The sequence below is a fragment of the Scyliorhinus canicula genome, chromosome 3, assembly GCF_902713615.1.
Source record: "Scyliorhinus canicula chromosome 3, sScyCan1.1, whole genome shotgun sequence".
NCBI classification, from domain to species: domain Eukaryota; kingdom Metazoa; phylum Chordata; class Chondrichthyes; order Carcharhiniformes; family Scyliorhinidae; genus Scyliorhinus; species Scyliorhinus canicula.
The window spans coordinates 73,880,876-73,897,741 of NC_052148.1; the positions used below are offsets into that span (position 1 = coordinate 73,880,876).

A 16,866-nucleotide genomic window follows, 5' to 3' on the forward strand; every position below is an offset into this window, starting at 1 on the left:
TAGAGCAGCCTCGATGGGTCGAATGGCCTAATTCTGCTCCTATGTCTTGTGGTCCTCCACTCCTGCAAAAGCCTACTCATCCTAGACTAGTCAAATGAGACCTACACACTACTTTAAGCTGTATTAAGCCAAGTTGCGCACATGAGGATATGGCGTTGACCCTCTGCAGGGCCTCACTCCACATCCCATCCTCTAACACCAGCCCCAATTCCTCCTCCCACTTGGCCGCAATCCCCTCCACCAATACTGCATCTTTGACCATAATACTCAAGAAGCTCCACTCTTCTGCCCCTGCGAGCTAAAGAACCCTCTCCATCAACGAGGGTGGTGGCGCCACAGGAAATATCACACCGATCCGTTTCACAAAGAAGCGAGCTTGCCGGAATTGGAGCGAGTCAGACTGAGAGCCCAAATTTCTCGGGCAAGTCTGAACTCTAAACTCGCCAACCGTCCCTCCAAGAATAGATCCCCCATTCCTTCCAACCCCTTCTCCTCCTACCTCGTACGTAGCATCCAACCTCGCTGGCCCAATATATGATTCAGGCAGATCAGGTCCAGGTACAATACTGCCCCTAATTTAAAATATTGTTGAAATTGTCTCCATGTCTTCAAGGTGGAGACCACCATGGATTTGCCGTATATTTCACTGGTGAGACAGGAGCGAGGCTGTCACTAGTGCCCTCAACCCAGACTCCCAACATGAGTTTGACTCCATCTGTTCCCAGGTAGCCTCCGGATCCCGACACCATCCCAACACCACCTCCACATTCGCTGTCCAGTAATAATATATCCAGCTCGGCAACGCCAAGCCTCCTGATTGTCAGTCCCCCTGAAGGACTGTGAAAACACCCCAAAATTACAATGTTTGTGGGGACACTGGTCTTTGGTGTTTTATACAACAATCACACCCATGGCACAAACTTAGACCCTATCCCAAACCTTTTCAGTGCCACAAACAAATACCCCAATTCCATATCAAAAGCTATCCTAATCCTCATCCTCTACCCCCAAACAAATGTACTCCCTCAATACACGATCACAAACTTAAATTGACTATAATCTATATGCAAAAAGGAAAATCAATGCAACATCCCCACACAGTACCGTCCCAACCACCATAAAATTTTTATTTTAAACTCCCTCAGTAGAGCCCAAGTCTTTGTGTTTTAATGACAGCCTCCACTTCCTCCGCTGCCTCAAAGAAATTATCTCTGGAATTGTGTGTGACTCTCAATCTCGCTGGGTACACCACACCAAAACGCACACCTCTCTTATACAGCGCCGACTTCGCCCTGTTGAAGGCTGCATACCTCTTTTCTAACTCGGTCGCGACATCTTGGTATATTTGAATTCTGCTGCCTTTCCACTGGACCTCTCAATTTTCTTTGGCTCATTTCAGGGCCCTCTCCTACGTCTCATAGCTATGAAAACACACGATCATCACTTTGGGTGGCTCGTTCGCCCGTTTTGGGGGAGGGGGGGGGGGGGGGGGGGCGACGCCTGGTCGTCCTCCCACAACTTTGCAAACATCACAACAAAGTACTCAGTCGACTTTGGGCCCTCCAACCCTCCGGCAACTCCACAATCCTGAGGTTCTGCCTCCTCGACCCATTCTCCAGGCCCTTGTTTCTGCCCTCCACCATCCTCAGCTCAGCTTCCAATGAGGCTATCTGACCACTGTGGCGTGACAAGGTCTCCTCCACCCCTTTCGGCACCTCACACTGTTTCCGAGGTCTTTCTCAATGCCTCCTTTATTGGACCCAATGCGTCTACCAACTGACCTTTTGAGGGTCGCCATCATCTCCCTCCCTTGTTGTTTGAGTTCCCTTGCCTCTCCAAGTGCTTGTCGGATTGTCTTTCAAAGTCGCCCGCCATCACTTCGGTCAGCTTGTCCACAGTAATACGGTAGGCACTGGCGTAGTGGTATTATCGCTGGATTAGCAATCCAGAGACCCAGAGTCATGCTCTGGGGACCTGGGTTGGAATTCTGCATTGGCAGATGGTGACATTTGATTCAGTAAAAATCTGGAATTAAAAGTCTACAAGTTGACCATGAAACCGTTGTCAATTGTCATAAAAACCCACCTGGTTCACTAACGTACTTTAGGGAAGGAAATCTGTCATCCTTACCTGGTCGACCTACATATGACTTCAGACCCACAGCAATGTGGATGACTCTTAAATGCCCTCTGAGATGGGCAATAGATGCTGGGCCCAGCCAGCATCCCTCGAACAAATATTTTTTAAAAAGGTGCAACCCCACCCACCGAGCTTGCCTCCACCATCTTTACTCCCAAGGGACTATGCACCTTCCCAACTCCTATAAAAAGGCTATCACTCGTAACCTTCTTTCCAGTATTCTTGTTAGCGGTCCTTGACATCTTCTTGTAAAAGGCTATCAAATGGAACATGTCTGTCCACAAATTACCCCCAGGAACCGGGTTAAAAGGGCCAAAAACTGAGGACTCTGTTGGGAGCTACCTTGTGTGCGGCCTCCTTCTACATGCTGCCACCGGACATTCTCCGAACTTTTATAAAGTTAAGATTGTTTTGATATCATGTCGTTCTCTTTGCTTCTGTTTGTTGGCTTCACTTATAGTTTCCTGCTGTAGATGTCATAGCAGCAGGTTTCCAGCTGTGCTTCTTGCCTTGGTTTAATCTAGTTCTACTAATCATCTGGGACAATGTACTTTTATGCATTCATTTTGAAGAATTTATATCTGCAATAAACATATTAAGAGTATAGTTTACATATTTAATTGTCAATCTCCGTGTCAATTATAGTATCGCTATTTTTAAACTGCTGATTTTGTTCTGCAGGCGACCCTCTTGATACAGACTATACGGCAGTTGGATGCGCAGTGACAACCATCTCCTCAAATTTAACTGAGATGTCAAAGGGTGTCAAACTGCTGGCAGCCTTAATGGAGGATGAGGGTACAAATGGACAACAGCTTCTGAAAGCTGCTAAAAACCTGGCTTGTGCTGTGTCAGAATTATTGAAGACTGCTCAGCCAGCTACTGCTGAGGTGAATTATTTCACTATCAAAATTCTTGGAATAAACTATTCTTCCAAGCCGAGAGCCATATAAACGTGCTGTTCTTTTTTTAGAAGCTAATTTAACTGCCTCACTTGAAAGTTGCCTACATGTAGCACAGATGACAGGATCACGTTGGGCATTTGTTATTAGCTGCAAACTGCTGGTGACATTCAGATGGATGGAATGTATAGTTCCTCATCTAAATTCCTAATCAATGTATTTGTACTTTCTATTAGAAATGCAAAACAGGGAAGATAATTCATTATTTACAGCCTTCTGATCAAATTTACCTAATTAATTATTTAAAACTTGGCTTATTTAAGTCACCAATCATTGCAAAGTGCTAAAGACACGTACAATTGATATGGTAAGCAGTAATGTTGTGTAACAGCTACGATGATTTGTGGGCTTTCCTTTTGGTTAAAGTCAGTAAGTTGTAACCCGTCGAATGCATTGAGTTTCTTTCCAGTTAGTTGCAGGAGTGCTAAGACGTTTAGTATTTTGTATTTCAGCCTCGACAGGTCCTGCTTACTGCTGCTGGTACAGTCGGTCAAACAAGCGGTGAGCTTCTCCATCAGATTGGGGAAAGTGACGGAGATCCACGTTTCCAGGTATGTGCTACCCTCTTGTCTAAAGGATTCATTTTGCATTACATTTGTTGCTGTGATTATTGTTGCGTTAATATTCTGTTGGAATTTTGTAAATTCTTTTGTGCAGTTTCCTGTAGGTGCACAAAAATACGCAGCAAGGAATAGGTCAGGTGTTGCTCTCAAAACGGTAAACGTAGTTTATTCAGCCACTTCATTGAATCAGCCACTTTGATGCAATTTTTCTCCAAATTTACAATCAAGATTATCAATAACATTAAATTGTACTAACTGATTCAAGTGTAAATTGGATTGCAATTTTCTCATGATTAAGCTTGAAATAAAATTGCTTTGCAAATATTCCACCTGACATTGTTTGAAACTGACTTGTGTGACACTGGCAAAATAACGCTATTTGGCAGTGCTAATTTGGCAGAATTCTATAATGAATCCAACTCTCTGGACAAAGTACTTCATTCTATAGGTACAAATGCCCTATGTTTAAGACTTTTGTATTGAGAGATACAAAAGTATCTCCAGTACACAGAATATAGATATTATCTCATTGTTAATGTTTCTGGCTTGCTGGTTATATAATGGGCTGGATCTTGCTGGAGAGGGGCATCTCTGCCTCTGCCTGTGCCTTTTCTCATGCACTCCTCAGCTTAACAATTTTGTGCTGTAACTCATGGGTGCACCTACACCGCATGGACTGCAATGGTTCACAAAGGCAGCTCACCACAATCTCCAGGGTATTAGCGATGGACTATGAATGCTGGCCTAGCCAGTGACACCCATTTCCTATGAATGAATTTGAGAAAAAAACTTGCTGGAAGTCCAAGTAGATTGTGCGCCAAGGGCAACTTGGACAGAGTAAATGGCAGGGCCAAGAGTATGTATTCTTGACCAATGAGATTTGTGGATTTAAAAATGAACAGGACTGACTGAGAGACAATGAATTAGAGTGGGTGAAAGGGTTAAATAGCCACAGAAGTAAAAATAGAGAGAGAAGGAAACATAGGTGAGATGCAATTCGTGTGAAACAAATGGTGGAGCAGCAAAAACTAACGATCAAGATTGAGAAGTTCGCAGCTCATGGCCTCTCACTTGATTGCCTGAGCTTGCTGGCTGACTTGCATATTAATGAGGGCTGTTCATGAACCAATATTTTTCCAGCAAGTTGTGGCCCAAGTTTTCTTTTCAATCTATAGTCATCATAAGACTTTGGTGCAGAAGCAAGCCACTCGGCCTATTGAGTCTGCTCTGCCACTCAATGAGATCATATCTGATCTGATAATCCTCAACTCCACTTTCCTGCCTTATCCCCATAATCCTCGATTCCCTGGCTGACTAAAAACCTGTTGATCTCAACCTTGAACATACCTAACAACCCATCCCCTTTAGCTCTCTCCCTAAAGAGTTCCACAGATTTACAACCCTCTGGGAGGAGAATTTCACCTCATCTCTCTCTTAAATGGGCGACCGCTTATTTGGAGATTATGCCTTCTGGGCCTGGACTCTCCCACAGAGGAAACATCCTCACAGCATCTACCTTTGATCAGAGAAATGACAAGGATCCCAGTGGTGTAAGGGTCACATGACTGTAGATTCTGCGCAGAAAATCTCTTGAAAGCTGATCTGATTATTTTCATTCATGTCAAATGGACCTGGATAGTTTGCTGCATTACTTGGCAGCTATGACCTGACTATCTGCAGTTAACTACCACAATGTTGATCGAGTAACTCCAGTTCATGTTGGGATAAGTGCAAAGTGATTGTTCATATTAATTTGTATCAAATGAATATATTCCTATTTGATTATTTGTTTTCAATTGTATTGCTTTAAATTTTTGGGAAAAAGCAAATCTGGTTGTCATGGGACTGTTATAATTTTGTTCTGGCTTTGTTATTTCTTGTGACTAGAGCTATCAGGGTGAAAACCTGTATAAAATTTATTATAAATGTTTTATGCAGAGCTCTGTAAAGTGATCCTGATGCCTTATCTAGTGGTAATGTTAAGTCAAAGTAGAATAACAGTGAATCGGTATCATGGAAACTAGACCATGCTTTTCAATATTTGCTGCACCGCACTGCTATCTAATAATAGCAGTGATTTTGGTACCCATGATTATAATTTTCAGACTATTACAGATCTAAATGTACTGCAATGTACTATAAATTGTGAAAATCGACATGTTAAGCAAAATGTACCAATTTCTTTTTATAACCAAACGTGATTATCTCAAAATTAGCGAGCATTAAAACATAACCATGACTTTCAATTTTCTGACCACTTTTAGGACATGCTGATGCAATTGGCCAAGGCTGTAGCAAATGCAGCAGCAGCTTTGGTGCTGAAGGCGAAGAATGTGGCTCAGAAAACCGAGGATTCAGTATTACAGAACCGTGTCATTGCAGCTGCGACACAGTGTGCACTTTCCACGTCACAGCTCGTAGCCTGCACTAAGGTAAGTGTTTCAAGGCTTATTGGTTCCAGGCAAGATTCGTAGCATTTAACTGGGGGAAGTAGAATATCTTTGCAAATATAGCTCACCTTCGAATTTAGATAATTAAAATCTTAAGTGGGCCGTGGTATTTATATCCGGCGAACCTGTTGTGTTATGACAGCTGAGATAAATGTTATCCCAAAAGTAGAGAACTCCACTGGAAGTAAAAAAAAAAGGCTTGTTAAATCAGATTCGCCTAAATGTCCTTTGATAATGCCTGTAAATAATTAGAAATCATTTTTCACATCTTCCCTCTTTGCAGGTAGTAGCTCCGACTATCAGCTCCCCTGTATGCCAGGAACAGCTGATTGAAGCCGGGAAGCTCGTTGCTAAATCAGTGGAGGGATGTGTGGAGGCCTCGCAGGCTGCAACAAATGATGAGCAGCTGCTGAAACAAGTAGGTGTGGCAGCCACTGCTGTGACACAAGCCCTCAATGACCTGTTGCAGCATATCAAACTGTATGCCGCTGGAGGACACCCACTGGGACGCTATGATCAGGCGACAGACACCATTCTAACAGTGACAGAAAACATTTTCAGCTCTATGGGGGATGCTGGTAAGGAATTTGATGTTCTGAACAGTACATCTACTGTAATGCTAATATGGAATAAATACAGAATAAAGAAACTCTACCGTTATCGGTTATTAAGCATTAAGTACGAGTCTGATAGTTAGAAAAACGCAATGTAGCCATAAAGCTTTCTAAAGTCATAATTAGATCAGATGGATGCCCAAATCTTCCTTCTGTTTTATTGTCCTTTTATTTTTTTATCGTCCTAGCTTTGACAAAGCATCATCCAGATTCGAAACGTTAGCTCCCTTCTCTCTCCACAGATGCTGTCAGACCTGCTGAGATTGTCCAGTATTTTCTGTTTTTGTTTCAATAAAAAGATTGTTGGTTCTTTGTGTAAATTCAATTGCACTTCGAATTGTTAATTTTCTGCCATTACTGCCTTTGCTGTGGTATGATGCCATAGACGGCAGAATCCTCGATTACCTTGCTCAATTGCCATTCTTAATATGTTAGCCTGGACTTTGAGTATTCGCAGCCCATTTGATTGAACAATACAGCATGCACCTTTTCTTCATAAGTGGTTGGATAGTAAATTAGAGCATGATAACTCTGTGATTCTTTTCCCTCTGGCTATCTAACCTCGACTCACAAATTAAAGTTATTTAATTACTACCCCAGCTGAGATTAGCTAGCTCCATGCAGATTAAGGATTGAACTGGAGACCTTCCAAAGACTGCTTGGGTCATTTATTCACTGTCTGAATTGTTGAACCATCTGGTTAATTAGAATCACCTTATAAGCAGAATAGAAAGTAAATGGATATTTGCTGCTATCGTTTTCGAACAGAGCACTTTATTTTTAAATTTTCTAATTAAGGGACAATTTAGCACATTGCCCCTCACCCTCTCTGGGGGACTCCTGGAATCTGGCACATCATAATTGAAGGTTCTTTGTTTTTCTGCCTCCATAGATAGTTCAGGCAGTGTCCTATTGGGCCTCCACCAACACCCCGACTACGTCCCTCCCCACCACCCTCCTTTCCCTTCTCTCCCCACCCCCTCCCTTCCTTTCCCTTCTGTTGATACAGAGGCGAGGGTATCTGGTCTCTCCAACGTATAAAGTTTAGTGCTTGTACCGTTTGTTTTTGTACAACAGTGTTGTGAACTGTTTTAATAATCAGAGTATTCTACCCCCCCTCCCTGTAAGTTGGCACTGAGGGGAGGGTACCCTGGTTTTCCAACACAGAATTAGTGTTTGTAACGTTTGGCCTTGTATATATTTTTTTACTGTTTTAATAAAAAGATATGGCCAATCCACCTACCCTGCACATCTTTGGGTTGTCAGGGTGAGACCCACGCAGACACTGGGAGAATGTGCAAACTCCACACGGACAGTGACCCGGGGCTGGGATTGAACCTGACTCCTCGGCGCCAGGAGGTAGCATGCTAACCACTGCGCCACCGTGCTGTCTAGAGCACATAATTTTTGCTTCCTTTGGCATGTGATATTTAATGAATGAATTTGCATTTTCATCATCCAGCACGTTCCCAAGTTTCCCAAAGCTCTTGTTCGCCTTTTAAGCTCTTTTTACTAAAAAAATGTTGTTACTTTGTAATGCAGGCAACAGTAGCAGTCAACATCTGCACAATAGGTTGCCTCAAACTGCAATGAGATAAATGACTGGATAGTCTGTTTTTACGGTGTTGATTGAGGGATAAATGTTTAGTGTATAAAGCATTTATTCATATATATTTGCATTACTTGTATATATTTATGTTTTTTTATATATATATTTGTGTATATTCATATATATATTTGCGTTTATTTATACATACATATGTATTAACTTAGCACCTTTCATAACCAATGGACATCTCACAATGTTCTGCAACCAATGAAGTGTAGTCAGTGTCGTAGTACAGGAAATGTGAATAACACAGGTTATTCATGAAGGCTCCACCTTCTCAACCTTATCCCTCACCTGACATGCCATGAATCTCGGGTTAAACCACCACCTATCAGCTCTCCCCCACAAAGGGGAAAGCAGCCTATGAACATTTGGAACTATGGCAACTTTACCGTACCTATACAGGAAATGTGACGTACAAACATTCGGCCCCTTGAGTCTGCACCACCATTTAACAAGATCACGCCTGATCTGAGAATCTCAAATCTGCATCTCGCCTACTCCAATAACCTATCACCCTCTTGCTTTCCAAGAATTTGTCCCTATGCCATAAACATATTCATAGACTCTCTCCCTGAGAAGGTGGTGGAAGTTGAATCATAGAGCTTTACAACACGGAAAGAGGCTTTTCGGCCCATCGTGTCCGTGCGGGCCATCAAGCACCTAACTATTTTAATCCCATTTTCCAGCATTTAGTCCATAAGCCTTGTATGCAATGGCATTTAAAGTGCTCAGCGAAATACTTCTTAAAAGTTAAGGGTTCCTGTCTCTACCACCCTTTAAAGCAGAGGGTTCCAGATTACAACCACCCTCTGGGTGAAAACGTTTTTCCTCACATCTTCTCTAAACCCCCTGCCCATTACATTCAATCTGTGCCCCCAGGTTATTGACCCCTCCACAAAGGGGAAAAGTGCCTTCCTTTCTACCCTATCTACGTCCCTTATAAGTTTGTACACCTCAGTCAGGTCCCCCGTCCGTCCCCCCGTCCCCCCCAGCCTTCTCTGCTCCAGTGAAAACAACCCCAGCCTACCCAGTCTTTCTTGATAGCTGAAACGCTCCAGCCCAGGCAACAACCTGGTGAATCTCCTCTGCACCCTCTCCAGTGCAATCACTTCCTTTCTATAGTGTGGTGACGAGAACTGCGCACACAACTTCCCTGGGGCCTAACCAGCGTTTTATACAACTCCAACATAACCTCCCTGCTCTTATATTCAATGCCTTGGTTAATAAAGGCAAGAATCCTACAGGCCTTCTTAACCACCTGATCTAGCAATAAGTTTTGCATTAAGTACAGAACTTAGCACTGCAGTCTCACGGCGCTGAGGTCCCAGGTTCAATCCCAGCTCTGGGTCACTGTCCGTGTGGAGTTTGCACATTCTCCCCGTGTCTGCGTGGGTTTCGCCCCCACAACCCAAAGATGTGCAGGGTAGGTGAAATGGCCACTCTAAATTGCCCATTAATTGGAAAAAATGAATTGGGTACTCTAAATTTAAAAAAGCGCAGAACTTAATTTACAGTAGTTATTTTTACCATTTGATGCTACCAGCATGCATCTCTGCTGCCAGCGAAAATACTTTCCCGATTTGGCAGCCTTGCACACTTCCAGTTGAAAATGTGCGCAAACCTCCTACTCATTATATTGGTCCATTATGCCAAAAACAAATGCCGCGCAGTGGAATATCTCGGTTCGCAGCTCGGATTAATAGCCAAATTGAATAAACAAAAGTAGGGAGGTTATGCTTCAGTTGTTCAGGGCACTACTGAGACCACATTTGGAGTACTTTGTACAGTATTGGTTTTTAGAAAGGATGTAAATGCATTGGAACTCGGCTTAGTCTGATCCAATTCAAGGTGACACACAGGATTCAGATGACCAAGGCGAGGATGAGCGGATTCTTCTCTGGGGTGGAGGACAAATCGATGGCAGCGTGGGTGTGTGAAGTCAGACCATAAATGTTGAACTGTGACCATGGGCAGCTGTTGGTTGGGCACTGACACCATTAGTTATTCACTTAGTTATGGTTCAATAACAGCTTGCAATTGAAGAGCATGTTGAGCATAGCAAACCATGTCAAGCTTCTTCATAAATGCATCACTACGCCACATAAAGAGCTATTAGGACAGGTGAACAAAAACTTAGCCAAAATAGTAGGTTTTAAGCGGCAGGAGAGAGTTTGAGAGGCAGAGTGATTAAGTTCCAAAGACTCACGATCCTCGGTGAAAACATTTTGTCTCATCCCTGTTTTAAATGGACGACACCTTATTTTTAAACAGTGACCCCTAGTTCTACATTCTCCCAGAAGGGGAAACCTCCTCTCCACACCCACCCTGTGACGACCCTTTAGGATCTTGTGTTTCAATCAAGCTGCCATCTACTCTTCTGAACTCCAGTAGATAAAAGCCTAGCCTGCTCAACGTTTCCTCATAGACAACCTACCCATTCCATGTGTTAGTTTGGTAAATCCTCTCCGATCTGCTTCCAATGCATTTACTTTTTTTAATAATATGTTTACTGAAAATTTTTCATTATGAGCAAAATAATATAAAACAAATAACCCAAGTTACAATCTCAAAGAAGACGACAAACAACCAAAAGCACAAATTAACTTAACCCCTAAAACTAAATGAAACCCCTTACCAACTGACAGTGACTAGCTCTGTAAAAAGGAAATATCTGTCATCTTACTAACCCTCTAATGGTGTACTTGACTTTCTCCAAATGTAAGAACGACATGAGGTCACCAAACCAACCACAGGCACTGGGCGGAGTAGGAGACCCCATCCAAGCAGAACCCGTCTCCGAGCTATTAACGAGGCAAAGGTGAAGGCATCTACCTTCGCCCCCGTCTGCAAACCGGCGAATCCAATGCCCTGAACATGGCCATCAACGGTCATGACTCCAGATCATCATAAACATGGATTGAAGAAAGAGACTCAGAAGCTTACTAACTTGGGACAACACCAGAACATATGAGTGTGGTTAACCAACCCCTGAGAACAATGTTCAAACCTGTCCTCCACCCCAGAGAAGAATCCGCTCATCCTCGCCTTGGTCATCTGAGCCCTGTGCATCACCCGAGTTCCAATGCATTTACATCCTTCCTTTAAGAAGGGGAGCAAGGATATTCCAGGGAACTACAGGCCGGTGAGCCTTACGTCAGTGGTAGGGAAATTACTGGAAAGAATTCTTCGAGACAGGCTCTACTCCCATTTGGAAGCAAGTGGACGTATTAGTGAGAGGCATGTCTCACTAACTTGATAGAATTTTTCGAGGCAGTCACAAAGATGATTGATGTAGGTAGGGCAGTGGATGTTGTTTATATGGACTTCAGTAAGGCCTTTACAAGGTACCTCATGGCAGACTGGTACAAAAGGTGAAGTTACACGGGATCAGAGGTGAGCTGGCGAGATGGATACAGAACTGGCTAGGTTATAGAAGGCAGAGTAGCAGCAATGGAAGGGTGCTTTTCTGATTGGAGGGCTGTGACTAGTGTGTTCCGGACGGATCAGTGCTGGGACCTTTGCTGTTCGTAGTATATATAAATGATTTGGAGGAAAATTTAACTGGTCTGATTAGTAAGTTTGTGGACGACACAAAGGTTGGTGGAATTGTGGCTAACGATGAGGACTGTCAGAGGATGCAGCAGGATTTAGATTGTTTTTAGACTTGGGCAGAGAGATGGTAGATGGAGTTTAATCCGGACAAATATGGGGTAATGCATTTTGGAAGGTCTAATACAGGTAGGGAATATACAGTGAATGGTAGAACCCTCAAGAGTATTGACAGTCAGAGAGATCTAGGTGTACAGGTCCACAGGACACTGAAAGGGGCAGCACAGTTGGAGAAGGTAGTCAAGAGATCATACGGCATGCTTGCCTTCATTGGCTGGGGCATGGAGTATAAAAATTGCAGCTGTATAGAAACTTAGTTCAGCCACACTTGGAGTATAGTGTTCAATTCTGGTCGCCACACTACCAGAAGGATGTGGAGGGTTTAGAGAGGGTGCAGAAGTGATTTACCAGGATGTTGCCTGGTATGGAGGGCATTAGCTATGAGGAGCGGTTGAATAAACTCGGTTTGTTCTCACTGGAACGACGGAGGTTGAGAGGCGAACTGGCAGAGGTCTACAAAATTATGAGGGGCATAGACAGAGTGGATAGTCAGAGGCTTTTCCCCAGCTTAGAGGGGTCAATTACTAGGGGGGATAGGTTTAAGATGCGAGGGGTAAGGTTTAGAGGCAAGTCTTTTTTACACAGAGGGTAGTGGGTGCCTGGAACTCGCTGCCGGAGGAGGTGGTGGAAGCAGGGACGATAGTTTTAAAAAAAATTTAGAGTACCCAATTATTTTTTCCAATTAAGGGGCAATTTAACGTGACCAATCCACCTAACCTGCACATCTTTGGGTTGTGGGGGCGAAACCCACGCAGACACGGGGAGAATGTGCAAACTCCTCACAGACAGTGACCCAGGGCCGGGATTTGAACCCAGGTCCTCAGCGCCGTAGGCAGCAATGCTAACCACTGTGCCACCGTGCTGCCCCGGCAGGGATGATAGTGACCTTTAGGGGCATCTTGACAAATACATGAATAGGATGGGAATAGAGGGATACGGACCCCGGAAGTGTAGAAGCATGGAAGCATGCCGGTGCAGGCTTGGAGGGCCGAAGGGCCTGTTCCTGTGCTGTACTTTTCTTTGTTCTTTGTTCTAAATACGAAAACCAATTTTGTACAAAGTACTCCAAATGTGGTCTCACTAGTGCCCTGAACAGCTGAAGCATAACCTCCCTATTTTTAAAAATTCAATTCTGCTCACAACTGATGACATTGTTGGCTTTCCTGATTACATACTGTACCTGCATACCAGCCTTCTATGATTTATTCACTATGACAGACAATTTGCACACTGCAAGCTCCCACAAACACCATGTGATAATGTCCAATTAATCTGTTTTTGTGATTTTGATTGAGGGACAAATATTGTCCTAGATACTGGTCAGAACTGCCTTGCTCCTCTTCAAATAGTGCCAGAGGATTTTTTACATCCACCAGAGCAGGCAGATGGGACCCTGGAAGAGAGCCTCTCTGACAGTGTAGCACTCACTCAGCACTGCACTGGAGTGACACAAGACAAGTCCTAGAATGGGTCTTAACCCAGAACCTTGTGACCCAGTGGTAAGAGTGCTATCAAATTAAAAATAAATGTTGGCCCTCTTTGAATAGTATCTTGGGATATTTTACATCCACCTGAGAGAGCAGCTGGAGCTTCAATTAACATGACAGAAACAATGTCTCAAACAGGGCACCGCTCCCTGCTTAAGGCAATGTAGTGTTAGATTGGATTGTGTACTTAAATTGCTGGAGTGAGGCTTAGGCCCATGGCTATGAAAGTGCCACCACTGAGGCAAGATTAACATGCACTGAAAATGCAGCTGCTCTTCTGTTTGAAATCTTGATTGAATATTAATTATATTCTCCATCCTTTCCCAAAATAGGAGAGATGGTGCGACAGGCTCGGATTCTGGCCCAAGCTACTTCAGAATTGGTCAATGCTATTAAAGCTGATGCTGAAGGTGAATCTGATCTTGAGAACTCCAGAAAACTGCTCTCTGCGGCCAAGCTATTGGCTGATGCAACAGCTAAGATGGTGGAAGCTGCAAAGGTAATGCTAAGGTTTTTTTGAACCATTGTATTTTGAATGCCTTTTATTAGTGCATGTTCTCTCAACTTCACAGAGATTGACATATTAGCATACTTTGGACATGTAATTTTTAATGGCTTATTTCTTTGTCATGACATAAGGATTAAAAATGAACCACACTCACAGAAAATTGGCCGGTTATCTTGAAAAACATTAAAGCAGATATAGGCCAGGTACAAGGAGAGGCCAAATCATATGATTGAAATTATGCTTTAATGGGCTTGTTTGAGTATTTATTTTATGGGCAGCTGGGGGTTGGGGGGGGGGGGGGGGGGGGGGGGGGGTGTTCTCATGTGCCCCGGGTGTACTCCCACATTGACATTTTTATAGTGGGCGAGGCATTTCTCCCTGGGCTGGTGGAGTCAGAATGCTCGGCAATTGTCATATCCAACCATGCTCCACACTGTGGAATTGTTTGGAGAGGGGTTGTGCCCAGCGGCCTCCATGGAGGTTGGCTTATGGCATTGTTGGTGGATAAGGGGATGTCTGTAGATATGGTTGCGATGTTTATGGGGGTACCTTGATGAATAGGATGGGAATAGACTGTTACGGACCCCCGAAGTGCAGAAGGTTTTAGTTTAGACAGACATCATGATCGGCGCATGCTTGGAGGGCCGGAGGGCCTGTTCCTGTGCTCTACTGTTCTTTGTTCTATGTCAGAGGATAGACGCTGCTATAGTTTAATGAGAACAAGGAGGATAAAGTGGGAGGAAGAGTTGGGTAGTGCATTAGAGGGGGCAGGGGTGTAGAATGAGGTCTTACATAGGATAAACTCTACCTCCTCATTTGCGCGCCTGCGCCTGATCCAGTTTAATGGGAGGCATTAAAGGCAGTGATTAGTGGGGGAGCTGATCTCAAGCCACATAGATAAGGTTTGGGTTTGGACCCAGATTAATTTCTTGGATCAGACTGTTGTATAAGCCCCCACCACAAGTGTTCGTATTAACATGTTAAGCTCGGGGTACTTTTGACTGTATAGGGGAACAAGACAGGGGTGTCCACTTTCCCCGTTACTTTTTGCATTGACAATTGAACCACTGGTTATAGCACTGAGGTCATCAGCAGAGCGAAAGGGTATAGAGTGGGCAGATCTGTTCACGGATGACTTACTGTTGTACATAATAGACCCTCTCTCCAGTGTGGGAAGCATTATGGAGATGTTGAGTAAGTTTGGTTCCTTTTTGAGGTACAGACTCCATGTGGGAAAGAGTGAGGTGTTGCGGTGAGCATTCGAGGACAGGGGGGGGGGGGTTCTGGTTAAATTGCCGTTTTGGCTGGTTGGTAGAGCTCCAGGTATTTGGGAATACAGGTGACATAAGCTGAGTTTGGCCGGCCTGGTAGAAGGTGTGAAAGGGGATTTGAAAAGATGAGATGCTCTTTTGCGACTGTTGGCAGAGTGGGTTCAAAAGTGAAAATGAGGGTCCATCCAAAATTCTTATTTATATTCCAGGGTCTCCTGATCTTCCTACCTAAATCCTTTTTTGCGATGATTAATAAGCTGATTTTTGCCTTTGTTTGGGCAGACAAAACACCTTGGGTTATGAGACCATTTTTGCAGAGAGATAGATGGTCAGCAGGGTTGGCGTTGCCAAATTTGATGAACTGCTACTTGGCGGCGAATATCTAGAAGGTTTGGAAATGAGTCGCGGAGGAAGGGTCAGTTTGGGGACAGATGGAGGAAGCTACCTGTATAGGGTCGTGTTTGAGGGCATTGATGATGGCTCCTCTTTCGTTCTCACCTGCCAGGTACTCTACGAGTCCGGTGGTGATAGCCTCGTTATAGTGTTTAGAAATGTTTTAAGATAGAGTCAGTGTCGTCAAGGGCACCGATATGCAGGAACTATAGATTCATCCCAGCAGGATTGGACTTGACATACAAGGTCTGAGCGTGAGGGGATAGAGAGGTTTAGGAATTTTTGTGCAGGGTAGGTTTGCGGCTTTGGAGGAACTACTGGAAAAGTTTCAGCTCTTGGGAGGGGCGGGATGCTGGCTACATTTCCTTGGTTGCCACCCTCATTGATGGACAAGGTAGTATCTGAGGATGAGGTGGAGAGGGGAAGCCTTACGCTATCAATCGACAGTTGAAGGAGAGGGCCTCGTTGAAGGCGATAAAGTGGGAGGAAGAGTTGGGTAGTGCATTAGAGGGGGCAGGGGTGTGTAGAATGAGGCCTTACATAGGATAAACTCTACCTCCTCATTTACGCGCCTGCGCCTGATCCAGTTTAAAGTCATGCACAGAGCTCATATGACCAAAACACACAAGGTAAAGTCGCCATAATCCCAGATGATCATCGGCTGCTTTCCCCTTTGAGGGGGGAGTGCTGACTGGTGGTGTTTTAACCTGAGGATCACCACACCTCAGGAGAGGGGCAAGGTTGAGAAGGCGGGCCTTCATGAATAACCTCCCACGGTAGAGGAATTGAACCATGCAGCTGACCAAAACATATGTGAGTGGGTTCTTTCCGGAGGTAGAGGCAGATGCAAGCGACGTTCAAGGGGACCAGTGAACCACACGCGCATGTTTTGGTCCTGTCCAAAATGACTAGGTTCTGGGAGTCTTTTTGTTTTTTGGAGACAATATCAGAAAGTTTGTGGGTAACAGTGGTGCCAGGCCCATGGGTGGTGATATTTGGGGTATCGGATGAGCCGGGAGTGCATGAAGGGAGAGAGACTGATGTATTGGCCTTTGCCTCCCTGATGGCCCAGAGGAGAATTCTGCTAGGATGGTGGGCTCTGGAGCTGCCTAAGGCAACGGCGTGGGTGGGAGATCTGTCAGAGATTCTGCATCTGGAGAAAATAAAATACACCTTTAGGGGGTTGGAGGAGGGTTTC

The 16,866-nt window shown here is 44.3% G+C and overlaps 1 protein-coding gene across 4 annotated transcripts in view; it reads left to right on the forward strand.

Moving 5' to 3' along the window:
• The window catches only part of tln1 (talin 1), a 287,368-nt gene that overhangs the window by 159,714 nt on the left and 110,788 nt on the right, over nt 1-16,866 (forward strand). For 2 of the 4 annotated variants that reach the window (XM_038790731.1, XM_038790729.1), the window contains 6 exons: nt 2,821-3,029; nt 3,554-3,652; nt 3,759-3,818; nt 5,929-6,096; nt 6,398-6,692; nt 13,829-13,995. In XM_038790731.1, coding sequence (XP_038646659.1) covers nt 2,821-3,029; nt 3,554-3,652; nt 3,759-3,818; nt 5,929-6,096; nt 6,398-6,692; nt 13,829-13,995 — 998 coding nt within the window. The remainder of the gene's footprint in view (nt 1-2,820; nt 3,030-3,553; nt 3,653-3,758; nt 3,819-5,928; nt 6,097-6,397; nt 6,693-13,828; nt 13,996-16,866) is intronic. The other 2 variants (XM_038790732.1, XM_038790733.1) reach the window with 1 other exon arrangement.